At 38.5% G+C, this 21,331-nt stretch overlaps 2 protein-coding genes across 6 annotated transcripts in view; both read left to right on the forward strand.

Annotated features, from left to right (window-relative positions):
- The window catches only part of LOC144971410 (proline-serine-threonine phosphatase-interacting protein 1-like), a 24,320-nt gene extending 21,804 nt beyond the window's left edge, over nucleotides 1-2,516 (forward strand). For all 5 annotated transcript variants that reach the window (XM_078912268.1, XM_078912270.1, XM_078912271.1 and 2 more), the window contains exons 11-12: nucleotides 108-204; nucleotides 1,946-2,516. In XM_078912268.1, coding sequence (XP_078768394.1) covers nucleotides 108-204; nucleotides 1,946-2,130 — 282 coding nt within the window. In that variant the 3' untranslated portion in view covers nucleotides 2,131-2,516. The remainder of the gene's footprint in view (nucleotides 1-107; nucleotides 205-1,945) is intronic.
- A 2,938-nt stretch (nucleotides 2,517-5,454) lies between these two features.
- The window catches only part of LOC144971403 (allene oxide synthase-lipoxygenase protein-like), a 32,166-nt gene continuing 16,289 nt past the window's right edge, over nucleotides 5,455-21,331 (forward strand). The window contains exons 1-9 of the mRNA XM_078912246.1: nucleotides 5,455-5,592; nucleotides 6,577-7,130; nucleotides 8,676-8,720; nucleotides 9,409-9,537; nucleotides 12,701-12,798; nucleotides 17,540-17,669; nucleotides 18,091-18,186; nucleotides 19,591-19,687; nucleotides 20,953-21,070. Coding sequence (XP_078768372.1) covers nucleotides 6,639-7,130; nucleotides 8,676-8,720; nucleotides 9,409-9,537; nucleotides 12,701-12,798; nucleotides 17,540-17,669; nucleotides 18,091-18,186; nucleotides 19,591-19,687; nucleotides 20,953-21,070 — 1,205 coding nt within the window. The 5' untranslated portion in view covers nucleotides 5,455-5,592; nucleotides 6,577-6,638. The remainder of the gene's footprint in view (nucleotides 5,593-6,576; nucleotides 7,131-8,675; nucleotides 8,721-9,408; nucleotides 9,538-12,700; nucleotides 12,799-17,539; nucleotides 17,670-18,090; nucleotides 18,187-19,590; nucleotides 19,688-20,952; nucleotides 21,071-21,331) is intronic.

Consider the following 21,331-nt stretch of genomic DNA (forward strand, 5'->3'; position numbering starts at 1 on the left):
TGTGCGAGTGCTCCACCATCTAAGTTAGCAGGATCCCCAAATATGTTAATGTTTGACTTCCAAGATATTTTTCTATATTCTATTTTTTTTCGTATATATCACATTAGTGTTGTGAAAAAGTCCGTCAAAAGTTGGAGAAGTGTGATGTTATGGAAGACGTGAATGCGTTCCTAAAGTCAGCGAGCACCGGCACCGTCCGACCAAGTAAGTATCTTTTTACGATCCCATCTTGGGGACATTTGTCACTTGGGCATCTCTTTACGATACCATCAGGGGGACATTTGTCAGTTGGGAATCTTTTTACGGTCCCATCAGGGGACATTTGTCACTTGGGCATCTTTTACTATCCCATCAAGGGGACATTTGTCACTTGGGCATCTTTTTGCGATCCCATCAGGGGGACATTTGTCACTTGGGCATCTTTTACTATCCCATCAGGGGGACATTTGGCACTTTGGCAAGTGGGTTCTATGTCAGTTATCTCAACCAATATTCTACCATGTTACTTGTCCTTTCCATGTGGCTTTGTGTCTATGTTCTGACATGCCAATTACTACACGACTCTGGTAAAACTTGTCGTGGAATAAACCAGCACTGTGTGGAACCCTTTAACTAATAAAATATACTAAAATGTTGATGGTGTAAAGAAGAGCTGCCCGTTTCCTTTTCAGTGGTTTTGACAGAAGACATAGCGTTGGAGCCATGCTTACCAACCTTCAATGGCCAACTCTGTAAGAACGAAGAAAACAAGCTAAAAACCACGCTATACCCTTCAACACATAAGTTGATTGAAGTTCCCCACGACCTTGGACCCACAACAACAACAAGGAAACACCAGACGACATAATCACAGATTCCAAGTTCCAAGCTCAAGAGTGCAACGCCATGAGCAGTCGTTTTTTCCTTCAACGAGTAGAATTAGGAACAGCCTGCCTACGAACGCAGTTAGCTCTGAAAACTGTAAACAGCTCAGAGACAGAATCGCTTGTGTGCCACTCTAAACACCAACATGCACAGCGAAATCTGGGACAATACACCCCGAGTGGTTTGCGGATATGGAGGAAGAGGAAATAGAAGAAGAGGATCATTAGTGTCATGCGTAGAGTTTATCATGGCAGTGAGTTCCCAGATGGATGGGGTTGTTTTTGTTGTGGAAGATGATAACTGTTCACTCACAACATATTTTTATATATGTTATAAGATCTTAGTTAACCATCTTAGTGTAAGCCTTTTGTTATCTGGTGTATTAGAGATTTAGAGGCGCTTTCAAGCTCGATGGAGAGTTTGCTCTTCGAATTAAATACATTTCCATGTTTGAGCAAGTCCCTCTTTGTCATGCTTTTTCTTGAGACCGCTTCACAACATCGATCTGATAAATTTTACATTATTTCCATTTCAACTGGCGTTCAAATCACATTCAATTCTTGCTTGCAAAGTCTTTACAAAATTTTAATCGCCTTTTTAGCTCTTTTAAAAGTATTGATTAAATATCAGTCTCTACATTTTTTGGATTCTATATTATTGGCCTCTCCACCAAGTGTTATACAATAAATAATAAGTAACGAGCATTTAATACAGCACATTTCCATGGAAAAGCAACGCTTTTGTTTCAAAATGCTTTGTTTATTTACCCAGTTAGCCATATGGAATAATTATTCTCCTGATCTTTTTGCTACTACATTTTTCTTTCTTCTAATTCACCTCCCTCCACTCCATCATCATCATCATCATCATCATCATCATCGTCATCATCATCATCATCATCATCATCATCACCATCACCATCACCATCATTATCAGCAGCAGCAGTAGCGTCCCTTCCTCTTCATCTCTTCAGCTGCGTATACAGCCCTTTACCCTACCCACATTTTCCCCCCTTTCTATATCTCTGCACTTCTACGAGTATAACTCATTAGCATTTGACAATTCCATTTTCTCATCCCAGAACATTACACATTCAAGGCATACTCCTTTCAATCCCAAGACTTAGACTCCGATGCAGACAGCACCACGAGTTCCACTGACAATTATGATGAGGACTGTGAAAGCAAGACTGGGACGTTGTCCAAGAAAAGCCGACTCAAAGGTCCAAAGGTTTTCGGTACGTTGAAAAGCCAATTGAAGCAATGAGACGGTTACTAGACATTCCATCTGATGATGTGCCATTGATTATCGCATGATAACGTCTTTCATTCCAATTATATTATTATTTTAAAAGCATTGAATAAACTGCACATTATAAAAGGTTTAAAATAAAAATACAAATTATTTAATAAGGCACTTTTTGGGCTCAAAATCCTTCTTCAGCCAACAACTAAAACAAACAAAAAGATAATACTACACATAGGAAAAATTTCTTCATCGTTCATCTCAAGACCTCTTTCTCCATCTTTTGGATTCTAAGTATCGTATCATCAGCATACCTCTTTCACCACTATTATTGTTTTGTTTTTGTTGACTCAGGAAGGGTTTTGAGCCCGAAAGGTTTCTTGTCAAGTATTTTGATGTTTATCAAAGTTTTCTATTCGTTTTTTTTTCTAATGTTTCGCACTCTCCTGCTTCTAGCAGCTCATAATTTACTTTAACTCCTGTTTTTCTAGAATTCTTAAGTGTTTACTTTACACACGTTTTACGTTTCCTGCGTTGTATTTGTAGTGCTAGGAGGATGGAGGGTTGGTGGTGATGGTGGTGGTGTGTGTGTGTGTTTGGTTGAGGGGGGGGGGGGCGGGGGGAGGGAGGGGAGGGTGTTAATGAGTAAAAGCCAAATTCTTTTTGTAAGCTGAGGAGTCGTCTCTTTCAGTCTACTTATAGTCCATTTCTATGTCGCTCTCTGTGTTTCCCTATAATTAGATGTTTTGCTATCTCCTGGCGAGGACCTTTTGCCGAAATGAAAATGGTCAGTTGGAGATTATTAACTTTTTTTTCACTACTCTTCCAATACTTGATGAAGTTTGAAGTTATTAGTAAGCTGTTGGCTGACGTTTGAGTGTATCCCATATTACTTATACTATTCCATTTGCAAGGTGTGACCTAAGTGAAGTGGTCCGAACGTAGACATATAATTGATTGCTCATATAAATAAGTTGACGCTTTGAACTAGTATCTTATGTTATGTCAAATATTCAGTTGCAATAATTGTTTGCTACCCTTTGTGTAAGATACTAGACGATCGAAAAGTACTTTCCCCTGATCTATCAGAATCAGACGCTTACTCACTGGGTGAGGGGGGGGGGGGGATGAAAATGATACGGGAGCATTTATATAGAGCAATATCTACTAAATCTGCTCAAAGCGCTTTACAGGGGATCCCTAGCCAACAACAACACTTAACATGTTGGACGAAACATGACACCTATTTTTGATGTTACAATTTTTTTAAACAGAGACAACGCAGGTACCCATTTTACACCCGAGTACGGTGAAGGAATATGAGTAAAGAGCCTTTTCCAAGGACTCAACAATGCCCCACTGAGGGCGGGATTCGAACTCAAGACTTTCCGATCCGAAGGCCAGGGTCATACCACTAGATTGCATAGCCGCAAAAAAGTTACTAAGTCTGTCTAATCGTTCTCCTTTTCATTGCGCTTATATGACCTAAAAGGATCCAAGACGCCATACTTCACCATTGCACTATAGACCACCACTTGCAAGAGAAATCATCAAGACTCAACTCTTTCGGTCAGCAAATAGGACTGGAGATTAATACTAGAATTCAGAATGGATTACAGTAAACATTCACCACCTCATCCCAATTCTAATTAATGGGCATCAATTAGAAACAAACATCCCCACTCCCACCCTTAAACAAATAACAAACAAACAAACCCCAAAGAATTCATGTTTTCATATTATAGGCAGCCTTATTACAGCGGAGCTGAGAAAGGCATTGAGGCAGTGTGGCTCAGCGATAGGGTCTTTGCTTCGTACCCGAAAGGTACGAGTTCGACCGCCCGCCGCTGCGTTGTGTGGCCTTGAACAAGTCACCTCGCCCTAGCTCAATTTGCGGCGCTGCACTGCGGCTGACGCCTGGTTTATTCTAGTCTTCCCTTGGAATAGACCCTAGAGACAAATTTCCCCTATGGGATGAATAAAGGGATTTTTTATAATTTTTTAAATTTAAAACAAGGAACACATTTAACTTCTTGAACAATCTTTGGAGAATACGGTAGGAAAACAAATGTTAAGATTGACCAAAGTTGTCATGTTGTAACGGTGGATCGGGATGCTGGAGGTTGACATGAGAGCCGCGATTTGCAGCGAGATTTCAGTTTTCTAATCCCGGATTGAACTTGATAGTAAATAGTCGGCAACCACTAGGTATTCATGAATACTTTGAAAAATACCTCAAAATCAAATTTTCCTCTAATCTTATCAGAGCAATTATTTTGAAAATTGGTACTACGCGAATCAGCGGACAATTTATTTTCTTGAAGAAGACTGCATGACGGAATTATGTTGTAATCAAACGTAATTTTTAACATAAATTTGACATCCGTCGACGACCAACACCAGAGCCCATTTTTTTTTGTAAGCAGACTAGATTTAGTTCTTTACTAGTCTAGTAAATGACTTCCTAGTCTTAAGCCTAAGCGAAGCAAGTGACTAAAAAATCGAATTTTATGAACGTTTTCTAGTCGCTTACCTAGGAGTTGTAAGAACGTCGTCTAATTCGAAGTACAGATGGCAGGTAAGATACCAGTCTTCAACGCAAAAGATTTCCAAATAGGAAATTAGCAACACATCCAGTTTAAATATATTTCGTTCCGTTTCATATTTGAATATTTTGCGACATGATGAATAAATGTTGATCGTGGACTGTCTATATTTAGTTCAATGAAAGCTTCATCGAAACTAGAACAGATTGAACCAAAAAGAAACAAAAATAAAAACAAACAAAAACAAAACAGAAAGAGTGTTCTGATGATTCACATTATTTCAATCAGTTACAATGCCAGCAGGAATAACTTTTGTCTTCATAATACTTTCTAATCGTTTTTTTTTTTACTTTGGAGCAAACCCTTTTGACATGCACACCACAACCCACACTTATACATCTCGTCTTGCCCGCAAGCTGATAATGTCGTGACCATAACAAATCAGAGACTCAGAGCTAAGGTCGTGACCCAACCTTTCCTTGCCACCGAGCCGATCTTGAATCCGGTAGAATAAATGGTAGATATATATGAATTTTGGACAAATTAATTAGTCAAACGTACTACTACTATCAGATTCGATACTCGCCTGTGATAAAACATTTCCCAAGAACTAGATTTAGATAAGTGGGGTGACGAATTGACTGTCAGCTGACTAGCTATCTGAGAGAGGCTGGTTTCGGTTAAGTTTACCTTTGACCATGTCTCTATAGCGGTTGTGTAATTCAAAGGAAGTTTATTTTCATTTTTTCGATATGTAACTAACATTTAAAATAACAGGAAACTTGTGAATTGTTTGCAGATAAGTTTTAAAGAAAGAGACAGAGGGTAGAGGATGGTTACCCACACGTGCTTTTGTTATTTCTGCTCCCACGTCAACTGCGCAACCAGTTTACGCTTCCGTTTGGGAGTAACCAATTGTTTGTTTTCATCCATGTCTGTGGGTAATTCTCATTAAACTGTATTATCCAGACTATAAAAGTTCAACATTACATATGGTTTTGTGGGTTGGTCCGTTATATTTACGGATGACAATGTTGTGAATTTCTTAGTCAAGCGCACAGCATCTATTTATTTGCACTGCAAAAGTTTTCGTATTCTTGAAGGTGAAAAAAAATGAAAAATAAGGGCGGAGATTCCAAAAAGCGTCTGTGTATAATTACCGTTGGTTATACTCAGACGCGTCTGTATATAATTATATCAAGAGCGAAGCGATATGTCATACAAAGCTGGGGGGTTAAAAAGGAATTCAAGAAATAAACAACTCATTTGCAAATCCATTCATCTAGTTAATTTATTTTTAAATGAGCTTGTTATTCAAAATTACTACTACGTATCCATCCGTCTTTTAACTTAAATGTCAGACGAGCATTGGTTTATGCTTATCGGTCATCATTGACAGGTGTAATATATACACTAACATGCACACACACACACACACACACACACACACACACACACACACACACACACACACATACAGATACCGTTGCTGGTTATCGAATGCAATGAAGCGTTTTTTAAGCTTCTGAATGGTACTTTGGGGTTTCCCCCCCCCCCCCCTCCTTCCCAACACGCTTTGTATCCATTATCTAGGGCTGTAGTGTCAACATTGACTGTGCGTGTCTGTATTCATGTGTGTGTCGGGGTGTGTGTATGTGTTTATTTATAATTATATATATATATATATATATATATATATATATATATATATATATGATAAGATTTACGTGTGTCATTCTAAATGCTTCATCGCTTTTATCCAAAGGTGTGTTTGTCTTTAATTTCTTGCTAGATTAGCTTGTTCGTTTGTCGTGTTCTTTACTATTATTCGATATATAATTACACTTCTTAGTTAAAGTGTACATAGATCTTTTTTTTTTTTTAAGAAGGAGAAGATAATTTCTCAATGTTTGGTCTTTAGCCGAGTGTACCATTTGGCAGTTTTGAGTTCTATGGTTTGTGAAAAGGATAATTCTCACCACTATGGATTCACCACCAGACCTTGTTGTCATGATATATACTGGAAACAGAAAGAATGCAGGGACTGACAACACAGTCCATATCAAACTACACAGCAATGAAGGCAAATCTTCCAAGTCTATTACTTTGGATCATTTATTTTCCAACGAATTTGAAAGAGGCCAAACCGACACGTTTCGACTAAAGGCTGGGGATTTAAATGAGTTTGAAAGTGTTGTGGTCATTGATCATCTGGAGTTGTGGAAAGACAGAACTCTCGGCTTGATCTCTGACGACTGGTTTGTGGATAAAATCGTTGTGGAGAATAGATCTACAAACACAAATTTCATCTTCCCATTTTTCCGATGGATTAAGTCAGACCAACATTACCATATCAAACACTTGGACACGTTCTTACCCCAACACGATCCCTACAGGGATCAGCGAAGGAAGGAACTGGAGGAGAAGAGGAAGGCATATCAGTATCAGCAGAGGATTCCAGGTGGACCTGTGCAGGTAAGAACGAGGTACGATCGAACGGTCAATATCTAAAAAAAAAAATAATGAAATAATGATATAATATGAGCATTTATACATAGTGCATTTCTATAGATTAACCATGCTCAATGGGCTTCACATTCCTTCATTCGTTCCACTCATTTTATACGTAAATGATAAATAAAACAGGTGGACCGATGTTGCCAAGGAATGATTTATCCTCTGAGGCACCGGTTATTTTGGTTATAATCCAGGTTTTACTTAGAAGGAATCGGATTGTTTCAACGCCACTACCACATTATCTCCTTCATCTCTAGTGTTTCATTAATCCTGTTTGTTGATAAAGGGGAAACCCGAAACGTCCATTCTATCTGTTTTTTGTAATTAAATTGAAGCTTACATTCAATTTCACATTGTTATTTAAAGAAGAGTTGCTACACTTAATACTTTGTTGAAGTGAGAATTCAACATTTCACAAATCCCTTCTATTCTGACTTATGATATCTGATAATTTGTCTTATTTGTCATTTGTCTCTGGCATGTCAACGGTTTTGAATGCACTCTCAGCCAAGTTTATTCATTGTCTTCTCTTGAGATATCTTCGGCCCCGACAAAAACACAAGACTGAACATCATCGATAGCTTTTTCCTATTCTCTACCTAGATACATCCTTTGCCTCCATTTATTGAATCACAGTTGAATTGTCTCTTGTTAAACTGAAAGACTTAAGCTTTTATATAGCGCAAAAACACTTACTGTGCTCAAACCTCTTTACAAAGGTTCCTAGGCCAGCATCAACATAAACATGTTGAAAGAGACAGCACCCCTTTGAGGCGCTAATAATTACACTTTTTCCGTTTTCCGACTGAGTCAACGCTGTCGGAGGTCATGTAACCATTCTACATCTGAGTGTGATAGAAAATGTTGGTTGAGAGTCTTCTACAAGGACTCAACTTTGCTACTACCAGAGCGAGACTCGAACCAGGGAACTACCGGTCCGAAGGCAATGTCTTGCTCATCATCATCCATCGTGGCTTGTACTCTTTAGCAGGTTGCCGGTCAGCTGTCTCCACGAATCACGATCCTCTGCGGTGCGCATGAAATCTGAGTTGTTTATCACTTTAAATCACATTTGGCCATTCTTAGGTTATTTACATATATGTCATTCATTGCCTTCCTCTAGCTCTCTTTCCTTCGATCATCCCAGATGTTACCAACTTTTCTTTTCCTTCTCTTCTCCACACATGTCAGTCCCAGAAATCTTAACTGCCTCTTTCTGATTTTATGGATCAACATTCTTCCCTTTCCCACCTTCGCCAACACTTCCTCGTTCGTATACTTGTCTATCCATGTTAGCCTTAACCTTCTTCTAGACATCCACAATGAATAATATTTAATGTGGTCAGCGCTGGAAGGCTGCTAATCACAGAGCTGTTAAAACTATTGCATTTTTAGGTCGTGCTACTACAAGACCAAAAAGCCGTAATTTGTCTAACAGAAACAAATGAGTTCTTCAATGTAAAGTTCCTAATATTATAGTCTTTTTTGGTTGTATTTTTATAGATTAAATCACTTCCACCGGATGAAGACTTCTCTTTCAGCTACAAGGTAAAATTTTGTTTCTCATCTTTAGCTAATTAAATCTTATATTTGTATATTTAGGGTTAAACAGACGTGTGTGTGTGTGTGTGTGTGTGTGTGTGTGTGTGTTTGTGTGTGTCATAGACGTAGAGAATAAAAGACTGCTCAAGTAAGACAATTTTTGAAGTCGCAGAAAAAGAGTTACGCACGTTCCCTACTTAACTACAAAGTGAAAGAGAACATACCTTGTTATGATGCAATAAATTGTTCCAGAAACTTCTTCTTCTTCTTCTTCTTCTTCTTCTTCTTCTTCTTCTTCTTCTTCTTCTTCTTCTTCTTCTTCTTCTTCTTCTTCTTCTTCTTCTCCTCCTCCTCCTCCTCCTCCTGAAATTACGCCCTTTCGAGCATCATCTTTTATGTGGTCGCCAGGAAATAATATGGACAATCCATTAAACTAATGTATGATGTCATCAGGTATTAACCTTGTTGTCCAAAGTGAGTAAATTGGGGGTTAATGATCCTGCCCATTGTGCAAAGACGGAAGCGCCTTATGCGGAAGGACCTTTTAGGTCACAATGAAATACCTTAACCACTCGCCCCACCCCCCTCCCCCCTCCCACACACACAAAAAAAAAATGAAAAGAGTGTTGAACTGAAATTTTCAAATATATATTTTTTTGTAATCAACAATTTCTAATTTTAAAAACAATTTCAGTGGGACATTTCCAAAAAGATCCTTCAACTCAAGGCCAAAATTGCCCTCGTCACCTTGTTTCCCGACCCCTGGCAAACAATTGACGACATGACTTTAAATCATGAAAACGGTGTCTTTGGAAAACCCAGGGTATGTATAGTTAGAAGAAGGGAAGAATTTGTTAATAGACCAAATATGTTTTTCACAGAATATTTGGATTACAATTTTGGGATATCAGAAGGGGGAGGGATGAGAAAGTTCTTTCATTTTGGAGTTCTGAAATGTTCAAAAGAACACCAACTGTTATTTTCCAGCGCTTGTCGGATATAGCACAACTTGGAACAACTGAAGATACAAGCTTGTGCCAATGCTTACTCTGTCATCAGGACTCTGATCATATTCTACAAAGATGCCAACTGTATGACTGTCAAACAAGCAGAACCGGGTATCATCCGACCTGACTTTGGTAATGTTCTTTGATAAGCCTCTTAACACACCACGCAGATGTATAATAAGTATAGATCAGTATGCGCTTGGCTAAGAAGCTCACAACATTGCCATCCGGAAGTATAACGGACCAAACACAAAACTATGTGTAACCTTGAACGTTTATACTGGTTCATATTCTCACTAAACTGTATTAACCAGACTATAAATGTCAAGGTTACACATAGTAATGTATGTTGGTCCGTTATATTCCCGGGTGGCAAGGTTGTGAATTTCTTAGCCACGCGTACACCGTTTACACCTGGCAACAGCTTTATCGCTGACCGACTGATTTAAAGTTTTCCGGTTTTGGTGTTATCTGACTTGGCAGCTTAGGACGTTCCACTTATTCTTGCGGTGCAGATTCCTCCAATTGTCTCTGTCTTTAGCCATTTTGGACGTATTAAAGACATTGATTACTGAACAATACCACCTACAGTCGTCATGTCGTGTCTTATCATGTTCAGCGTTGTTGTTGATTTAGGACCCTTCGTTAAAGTTTTGAGTACACTTAGTGGATCATGCACAAAAGCAAAGATCAATTTTATTTATTATATTTTATACTATATCTATTTTTGTGTGTTATTGTTTATATTTAACATCCTATAAAGAAGAAAGAAATTTTGTTGATGATGCATTTTTCTGGAGATTTTGATATCATTTTCTAGACAGGTCTATCAATTTATAAATGAATTTTTTTTTCAATTGAGAATGGTTTTGTATATGAAATAACTGTCCTGTACCATATATCACGATGAAAACTATCTCGAAGCAAAATCTCCTCGGTTGGTTACATTTAGTTTAAAAGATGGGTATGTTACGTTTCGGTTCTTTGCTTTTAAAACCAATAGTAAACAGAAATGAAAACATTGTAAGAGAATAATTGCTGACATCTGTCTACACGTTATTGTATGGCTGTGATGAGGAAATAACGTTCTGGACTCACAACGCTTGTATTATGTCGAGAGGTTCGAGGCGGCGGTTCGAGGCGGCGACAAGGTACCTCTAGGGTGTACGTTTAGGAAATGACCTTTATCTATCTAGCAGTTAGTTGTAACCAGGTCAGTACAACAACAACAACAACAACAACAACAACAACTACTACTACTACTACTACTACTACTACTACTACTACTACTACTACTACTACTACTACTACTACTACTACTACTACTACTATTACTACTACTACTACTACTACTACTACTACTACTACTACTACTACTACTACTACCTTATTATGGTCAATTTGAATTTCACATGACCTGTATCAACAAAAGTATCTGTAGCATCAAGAATTTAAATATCGACAAACTTAATATTGGCCTTAAAAGCTGCCATTCCACTAACGACCTATTGACATCAGAATCGTGTAATAAATGCGTTGGAGAAGTTTTAGATAGCCAGCACCAGTCAAAATTCGACACATATCAAAACGGACGTGCGCTCCTTGGTATAACGATGATGTTAAAACAGCAACACGATAATACACGCACAGTGCGCTTTAGTACCTGCATTTTTTCTCGAAATAATATTATATATCGTCAAGTTCAGTTCTCTTTAAATCTAAGTTGGTGTATTTTTAGTCTCCAGAAAGTTGTAAAAGAAAGTCGAGAACTAATTACCTTAGTCTATGTCCACGTCCGATGAATTACGTTCACTGTGATCCTACGGAGCCATGTGACTAATGGTGCTGGAGTTTTCCCTAGTTTAGTTAGTTTTAAATCTACAATGTTAATCCATTTCTGCCCTTTGGTCTTTCCACCGGATCTAAAAGACCCAGCTACGCTATTACTTCTGGGTAGATTGGGTCGTCAGAAAAATGTCTGTCATCCGGGATCACCTCCTGTCTTCTTCTTCTTCTTCTTCTTCTTCTTCTTCTTCTTCTTCTTCTTCTTCTTCTTCTTCTTCTTCTTCTTCTTCTTCCAGACCAATGCTTCAGGCTGAAGATCAATGGTCGTCTTTTCAGTAGCAGGGGTTTTAGAGGGAGTTGGGAGCGATATTTTGAAGTCATCAGTCGAAAAGGCTTGTTTATCAATGGTTGGTAGGTAGACTAGTTCCAAAGTTGGATGGTGGAGGGGAAGAAAGAGTAACGATGATGGTTTGTTCCTGAGTGGGGGTTTTCAAAATTCAATTCTGAGTTTCTCGTTTTATTGTTGTTCCGGTTCAAATGGCTAGTTAGAATTTCGAGTTTTCCGTTTTGTGCTTTGTGCAATACGAGGAGTTTGTTGATGGATTGTCTTTCATGTAGCGGTTTCCAATGGAGATCGGTTATGAGCTGAGTTACGTTCATATCCCGCTCACAGTTTCCACTGACAAATCTGGCCGCCGGACGTTGGATTTTTTCTAGCTCATTGATTGATGTATGTGGGTCCCACACTGATCTACCATGTTCCAGTATGGGCCTGACATAAGTTTCATAGCATTTCTTTTTCACAGATTGGCCATAGTGGTGGAATTTGCTGTTGAGGAAGGCCATGGTTATGTTTCCCTTGTATTGGCAATATGCTTCTTCCACTTCATTTTACTGTCCAGGGTCACGCCGAGGTACTTTGCATTCTGCATTTGTATATTGTAGGGCTTCGTTATGTATTTCATAGTGTGAATCGATGTTTTTCTTTTTGTTCATCACACTGTGAACCGAATGTTCTTCTATTTGAGCTATCCTAATCCCTGTGCACTGTGGTATTCGAAAACAACGAACGGGTTTTCGTAAACCAATAAATTCAGACCGTAAGAGAGACATTTATATTTAAATTGACATGTTATACGGCCTAGGGTTAAAGTGACATCATGTGATATTCTGAAACTATTTTTGTATCCACAGTATGTTGATGACTGGAAATCCGATATAAACTTTGGTCGTCAGAGGTTGGCCGGCGTGAATTCAGGTCTCATCACAGTTGTCAAATCTATTCCTGACAAGTGAGTTCAATAAGACCTAATAGAATATCTAACCATCTATCTCAATCCGTTATTTTGCTGTATTTTCCATTAATCTAAGATATAAATGAAAAGTGTAAATCGTAGTGAATCGGGAATTAACGTATGATGCCAAAAAAAAAAACTGGTTCCTATCTCATTGAATGTGTAAAATCACTCTTTCGATGGAATGAATACATTCTTTGTGTAAATTATCCTTTGATTTTAAAGTGATGACGTCTTATTTTCCCTGTCTAAATATATTCTGGTCATCAATGAAGATCATCAATCCTCATTCTTTTACGTCCCGTTAATCTTAGAATATGTCTATACATCCTGCTATTAAAACAGTTATACCACCTTATTTGAATATGTAATCTATTCATTATTAGTCATCCGAAAAGGCTAAAGGCCTTTCTGTGTACTCATAGTCGATGTTTTTGTTTTTGACCTGAAATTCGCTCACCACGTCGCGCACGTGCTAAAATGACCTTTTAGCCCCTTACTGTGGACAGGAAGTGTGTAGAGTAATATTTTTGTCATCCTTGTCTTCTTAAAACCTTTTCAAGGCAGGAAAACAAAATGCAAAATACCATCCATTAATCTACGCGATGCCATGAATAGTTTAGAACAACGTGCACGTGCCATTGGTCATCTTTAAGCTGGACAGTCTGTGACAAATGTCGCAAAAATGTTTGATATCACAAGGAGAGCAGTATATTCGTTAGTGGATCGATTTGAAATGACTCAAACTGTAAGGGACCGAAATCGAGCAGACCACCAGTAACAACACAATGTGAGGACCGTTTTATATGCACCCTACATCTACGAGATCGTTTTAGGACGGCGAGTGAAACTGCACTAGCATTCCCAGGTACACGAATTAGTTTCTTCGTATTATCTTACCAATAATTAATGGCGATAAGGTATAAAAAGTGAGGATCTAGAATCTTGAATATAGGATCGGATGGGGACAGGTGTCTGTGCGTGGCAATAGCAACCCCCTCAAACATCAAATGGGTTAGTCCTAACTTTAAAATTGAGCTTTTATATAGCGCAATATCCACTTAACGTGCTCAAAGCGCTTTACAAGGGGTCCCTGGTCAACAGCAACATTTAACATGTAGGACGAGACATGACGCCTGTTAGGCGATATTACAATTTTTCGGACAAAGACAACGCTGTTAACGGCCAGGTACTCATTTTACACCTGAGTACGGTGAGAGAATGTGAGTAAAGAGTCTTTTCCAAGGACTCAACTATGCGTCGAGCGAGGCTCGAACCCAGAACCTTCCGATCCGAAAGCGAGTGTCATACCACGAGACCACATAGTCCTGCAAGAAAAACATCAAAAATATCAATAAGGATTGAATCACTTTATTTGTGTTTATTGTGAGGAAAACATGGCAGATACTTATAAAGGCGAAATTTGTATCTGCCGTGTAGACTCATTGGTCGTACGTGCGTAATGTTCCTTACATACTGTCCTAATACGACACACTGTTCGTCGCAGACTTAAAGAGCATGACATTATCGTAAAATGTCCATTGATGCGACCACTTCTTAGAGCACATCACGGTTGACCCGTCTTCAGTGGGCCCGTGCTCATCTGTGTTGGGCAATGCATGCTTGGCCATTTATTGTTCTCTTATCAGATGAATCACGCTTTGTGATTGGAAGAAATGACGGTAGATTACGTTGATACCGAAGATCACACGAGCGATTTCACGATTCTTGTGTCTTGGAATCCGCAAGCAGAGGATGTGGACAAGTCACGGTGTGGGATGGATTAAGCAGAGACTATAGGACACCTCTAGTCCAAGTAATTGTGTCCCTAACCGGTGCAAGGTACATCAGCACATTTTACAACCCCATGTTATTCCATTTTTTCATGACCATCCCAATGTTTCATTCCAACACGACAATGTACCATCCCACCGAGCAGCGGCGTGGCGTATTGACGGCATATGTTGGTGCCATGATTAGAAAAAAAATTCTAATACAGTGAACACGGTTAAGAGGAGAGAGCACGACATATTAAAACTCTCTTTTATGGAAGGGTGGGGGAGGGTCGATGGTTTCTACGAGTGGACAAAACTTACAAAAATAAATAATTCATGAAAACAACAAGCCACAACACTGAGATACAAGTCCCGTATGAAAAGGTCTTTGTAATTATTCTTTGTCCACCATTTAAAGGATTGGATTTGGTAGATAATGCAATCAATATGTTATAAATGTAAATCAAAAGAGAAAAAAACAACCTATGACAGAAATTACTTACTTTTAGTACTTGTAAAAAAAAATCTGCACTGCGATGTTTCATCTCTGCAAATCTTTTTATAATGTGTTTATTGACATCTGGAATGGCATCTATTTCAGCTTTGTGAATTGACAGAATCATTAATGAATTTAACCGCTCCTGTTTCATTGAATTTCGCAACAAAAAATTTTCACTCTTTTAAGGGTGCTAAAACAACGTTCAGGAGGTTAAGAAATACGATGGAAGTGGTTAAGGTCATTATAGCCTATAGATGTCCATGATTTGTCAGTGTTTGTTGTATCTGTAAAAAGTAGACAATAAAAACAAAAGACTAAACTAACTGTGAGCCATTCATGCCTGTCATACCATGTCACTGAAAAAGAGCGTTTTCGAGATTTCCACACCTGTGTTAATTCAAAATCAGTTGGTTGGTGAGGAACTAGTCTTTTTATTTCTAATTTGTCATCTAGTGTCAATCTCCCAAACGGTCGGTGAAGTAAAGAGTCAACTTGATTCATTGCAATTAATTGTTTAACAAAACAAAACTTCAAAGTATATCTCAAATAATGGAAATCAGTGGAATACGATTAATGATTGCACAAATAAAAGGTAGATTCAGATCTTAAAGCATCACAAAGAAAAAATCACTCCACTTAAATACTTAAAAATCTAAAAACACACCAAAAGTATAACTGTTGACAGTCTTCGGTTTCTTTCTCTGACTGACACAAATACACATGCACAAACACACACACACACACACACACACACACACACACAAATAAACACTCATACACACGTAACCATCAACTCGGCACTACAAGCAAGAAAAATGTTGGTAAATTCGTCCACAATGCTTCGTTGCAAAGAATTACTTTATTCAATAATCGTGAAAAAGAGGTGGGGGGTTTGATATGTCATATTTTAAAGTTTTATGATGTTTTTCTTTGCTGCTTACAAATAAACTTGACAATGATCAGTGTTTTTGACAGTTAATGTAATATTTTGGATGGCCGAAGTTACCCTACATTGGCAATTGCCTAAAATAAACGTTTTTGAACTTTGAACCTAATTTGGCGCATCCCCCCAGTCCAACGGTGGAGCTCTCAGATCCTGGCACAAGTCGAGGGGTTTTCCGCTATTTGAAGATAGTATAATTCGACCTAGTTTCTCGCTCAATCAGCTGTCGCGATACTAATGGATATAGCATTAATTGGAGCTCGGATTGCTTTGCACCACGGTGTTTGATTTAGTCACTACTTCGCGGAGTGATGTCACCAACACACGAGTCGGCGCAGTGCGTGACTCGGAATCTTGAATAGAATGGAGACTAAAAAGGCAGTATGTTGTTGGCAAGTTGGCGAAAGACAGTGGAGTTAAAATCTCTGTTTTATTTTTAATTAAATTATGCTGTTAATGATTTTTTAAAAGATTGGTGCGGTGCCTGGCACCATTCGATCCAATGGCCCCACGCCACTGCCACCGAGCTATTGTAACACGGGATTTTATAGCAGCAAATAATGTGAACGTTATCACCCCGTGGCCTGTACTATCCCCCGATCTAAATCTAATAGAACATGTGTGGTACATAATCGGCCGCCAAGTTCGTTCATTAGACCCGGCACCACAACATGAACAACTTTTCCACGCCATAAAAACAGCTTTCCTCAACACCAGCTGGCCAGATTGACCATTTCCATGCGTAGGATATGCAATGCTGTGATTGGGGCGAACGGGTGACATACTCGTGACTAAATGAATTAGATTCACCTACACTTCAAATGAAATGAACGCAAGTTATTTTATTAAAATGTCATTGCTTGTCAAAATTATAGTGTATGTATTGACTTGTTACTTCCCTTTTTGAAGATCATGTTTTAAAAAGCTATGTTGCATACAAGATCAACCATAAACGTTACAAATTCTAACACAATGAAAGATAAATGATAGTATTATGATTACACATAGCTTTTAAATAACCCAAAACAATATTTTATACCAATATACTTTCTTTCGATCACTAATATATATATATATATATATATATATATATATATATATATATATATATATATATATATATATATATATATATTTAGTACACCATCTAATTCCAGTGTAATGCAAGATTGTTCATGACGATAACAATGAGATTTTAAGATAAATTTGATCAAATTCTATTTTCTTTCATTGATTCATTACAAGATCCGATCTCATCTGAAACCATCTTGCTCATTTGTGACCCGTCTTCCTGCTCAGTAATGAAAGACAACCTGACTCCAGGCAGCGAAGGATATTGTACAAAACTTATATAAAACCTAAGTCTAGCAGCAGACGAGTTGTACCTATGAAATGGAAATTTAGTTCCCTAATGGCCTGCTGTAAGAATAAATGAATCGTTGTGAAGTGTATAATGAAACTGTTCACGTGCTCCATATAAATGTTCATATCTATTCCGCTTCATATTTTCATTGTCCACAGCTTTCCAGTATCAGACAAGCTGGTCGGAACCCTGCTGGGAATGACAATTGCGAAAGCCATCGAACAAAAGAGGCTCTACATCACTGATCTAAAAATCCTAGATGGAATTCCTGTTAAAGAAGGGTTTACGGTAAGAGCGAGTTCACAATATCACTGGTGGTAAGTTAATGAACCTGCACTCTAAATATTTGAAGAGGGGAAGTCGTAGATGGGCATGCACTTTGAGATTTTTACCGGTGACGATCTGGGGCCAGGCACGATTGAAGCAAATCCTAGCGAAATCCCAACGTGTAGGGCAAAATAACTGGGGGGACGGTAGGTCATGCGGCTATGTGGCCTTGTGGTATGGCACTCGCTTTCGGATCGGAAGGTCCTGGATTCGAAAAAAATGATGATGATGATGATGATGATGATGATAATGATGATGATGATGATGATGATGATGATGATGATGATGATGATGATGATGATGATGATGATGATGATGATAATTTTTAAACAAGTGACCATTGGACACCAGACTAAGTTTTTATCGACTGACTGATTCACAGGTTTGCACTCCAATTGCCTTATTCTTCGTGGACTCGAAAAACAATTTAGTTCCTGTCGCCATCCAATTGTTCCAGCAACCAGGAGGACACAATCCTGTAAGTATATTCGTCCATGGAGATCCATTTAACGTGCTCAAAGCGCTTTATAAAATGTGCCCAGTACAACCTGAAAGATGCGCATGAAGGATGAAACATGCATTCATCGATGGAGACAACGCTTTATGGCCAGATGACATTTTACTCTTTAAATATGGTGAGAAAACGTCAGTAAAGAGCTTTTTCAGGGTCTCACAGCGGGACTCGAACCTGAGACTTACAGGTCGGATGCCGCACATTTGCATTCCATTTGTAACTTAGCCGTGATAAAGTGTCAAAGTGTCAATTTCACGGAGAAATAAGGCATGTTTCCATTTTATAAGAGATGGAAGGATTTATTTTCATTAGTCTTCCTCGGTTGAATATTGAAAAATACCATACATGCCATACAACGCCACATAGTCCAGTCCAGGGGGCGGAAGAAAGTTGGTAGATGTTGAGTGACATCAAAGGGCAATATGCCAAAAGGTGGCGGATCGTAACCGGTGTGTTCCATCAAAAGCCCCTTGGACTGACCTACAAGGCCTAACATGTCGGGGGTATGTCTGAGTTGAGGGGAGGAGCCTACTTGAATTAATTTGTTGATGACCGATTGCTGGACAATTACAATTGTCATTTTCAGCAGTCAACTGGAAGGGTACAGTAATTGTAATAAGCTGATTGGGCGATACTTGGACAGAAAGCAGTTTAATGGACATAGGGTGAGATGACTGGAGAGCGTGACTTTGGAGCAAATGTGTATTGAATTGATAATACTTGGCACGGTGTTTTTTTTTTTTTTTATGTCAAATGTCAATTCTTTTGACCGTAAATGGCGCAGTAATTTTTTTTTCTTTTTTAGTCAAACTTTTTTTTTTCACATCAAGCAATTAGGCGAATTCTATTTTGAAAAGCGAGCATTTAGATCATTTAGAGTAATGTTTCAAAGAAAAATTATTCAATTTTGCCAAATTTTCGGGCATTTAGGTCAAACGGGCACTAGGCCCGTGGGCTTTTAATCAATCCCCACTGTATTCTAATGCAATTCTAATACGGTGTGTCACTTATGGCAGACACTTGTCGGTTGTCACGATAATCAATTATTGTGCAAGGATTTTATGAAGGATTCTTGCCAATAAAACAATACATAGAAAACTGTAGCCATTAAGACAGCATAGATCATCGTGTGTACACTTACTTCATAAAGCATTATAGCGCATTAGCGTGGTAAAATATAGAAATGCACTATATACATGTTCACATTAATTTACATATTTACGATGTAATGTTTTAGTATTACAATATTATTCAAACCCAAATTTATTGGATAGATAAAGACTAAGATCACGCCGTGAATTATCGTCAAATTCCTTCAAGAAACTGTTTTATTGATTATTCTGAGTCTTTCAAATACTGAAATGGCAGATATTTACCCCCACCGACCCCCCGATGACGTGGACCTTGGCAAAGATGTGGTACAACAACGCTGAAGCTCAACACCACCAGGCCTTGGCGCATCTAGGTGTGTCTATCATGCTGTCTATCATGATGTGTCTATCATGCTGTGTCTATCATGGTGTGTCTATCATGGTGTGTCTATCATGCTGTGTCTATCATGGTGTGTCTATCATGGTGTGTCTATCATGGTGTGTCTATCATGCTGTGTCTATCATCGTGTGTCTATCATGGTGTGTCTATTATGGTGTGTCTATCATGCTGTGTCTATCATGGTGTGTCTATCATGGTGTGTCTATCATGCTGTGTCTATCATGGTGTGTCTATCATGCTGTGTATATCATCGTGTGTCTATCATGGTGTGTCTATCATGGTGTGTCTATCATGTTGTGTCTATCATGGTGTGTCTATCATGCTGTGTCTATCATCGTGTGTCTATCATGGTGTGTCTATCATGGTGTGTCTATCATGCTGTGTCTATCATGGTGTGTCTATCATGCTGTGTCTATCATGGTGTGTCTATCATGCTGTGTCTATCATCGTGTGTCTATCATGGTGTGTCTATTATGGTGTGTCTATCATGCTGTGTCTATCATTCTGTGTCTATCATGGTGTGTATATCATGGTGTGTCTATCATGATGTGTCTATCATGGTGTGTCTATCATGCTGTGTCTATCATGGTGTGTCTATCATGGTGTGTCTATCATGCTGTGTCTATCATGCTGTGTCTAGTCATTACGTTGTTTTTGTCCTTGTCGTCGCGCGCTGTCACCTCTCTCCCCTCCATCCTACTCTTCTTCCTCCTCCTCCACCTCCTCCTCCTCCTCCTCCTCCTCCTCCTCATCATCATCATCATCATCATCATCATAATCACCACCACCATCTTTTTCATCTTGATCTTCTTAGTCATTACTGATTTAACTGAGAGAATACAGTTGAAGTGTATCAATAGGAGGCACACAACAGAAAGGAATCTTGGCATCATTTTTTGATATACCTACTTGCTAGAATTACTACATAACAACAAACGCTACTACACTTATAACATGTGTCTGTTTATATTTCAATTATGAAGACCAACTGTAGGAATCGATTAACTGGAAAGTGGTCTAATTGGCACTGTTCTATTTCAGCTGCTTCGACTGTAAATATGATTCAATTTAAACCTTGCCTTAGGAGACAGTATGTAAGGAACATTCAGCACGCACGACAAATGAGTCTACACGGCAGATACAAATTTCGCCTTTATAAGTATCTGCCATGTTTTCCTGACATTAAACACAAATAAAGTGATTCAATCCTTATTGATATTTTTGGTGTTTTTCTTGCAGGACTAACCCATTTGATGTTTGAGGGGTTTGCTATTGCCACGCACAGACACCTGTCCCCATCCCATCCTATATTCAAGATTCTAGCTCCTCACTTTTTATACCTTATCGCCATTAATTGGTAAGATAATACGAAGAAATATTTATGACGGTTTTTTTAAAACGATAATTTAATTTGTTTTCCTTTCGTCGGATTTGTATGATAAACAGCGTGAGTCATGTTTTCGATGTACGATGAGAAACGTTTATTGACCTCATATGTCAATTTGGTGTTTTTTTTCCCGAATGAACAAGATGAAGAGAATTTACTTCAAAATCATAAAAATCAGGCGACTTATGAATAAATCTTTATTAATTACTAATGTAGAACTCGATTTATTTG

Source organism: Berghia stephanieae, chromosome 4 (assembly GCF_034508935.2).
Source record: "Berghia stephanieae isolate SIO BIC M18660-M18661 chromosome 4, UCSD_Bste_1.3, whole genome shotgun sequence".
Taxonomy (NCBI): domain Eukaryota; kingdom Metazoa; phylum Mollusca; class Gastropoda; order Nudibranchia; family Aeolidiidae; genus Berghia; species Berghia stephanieae.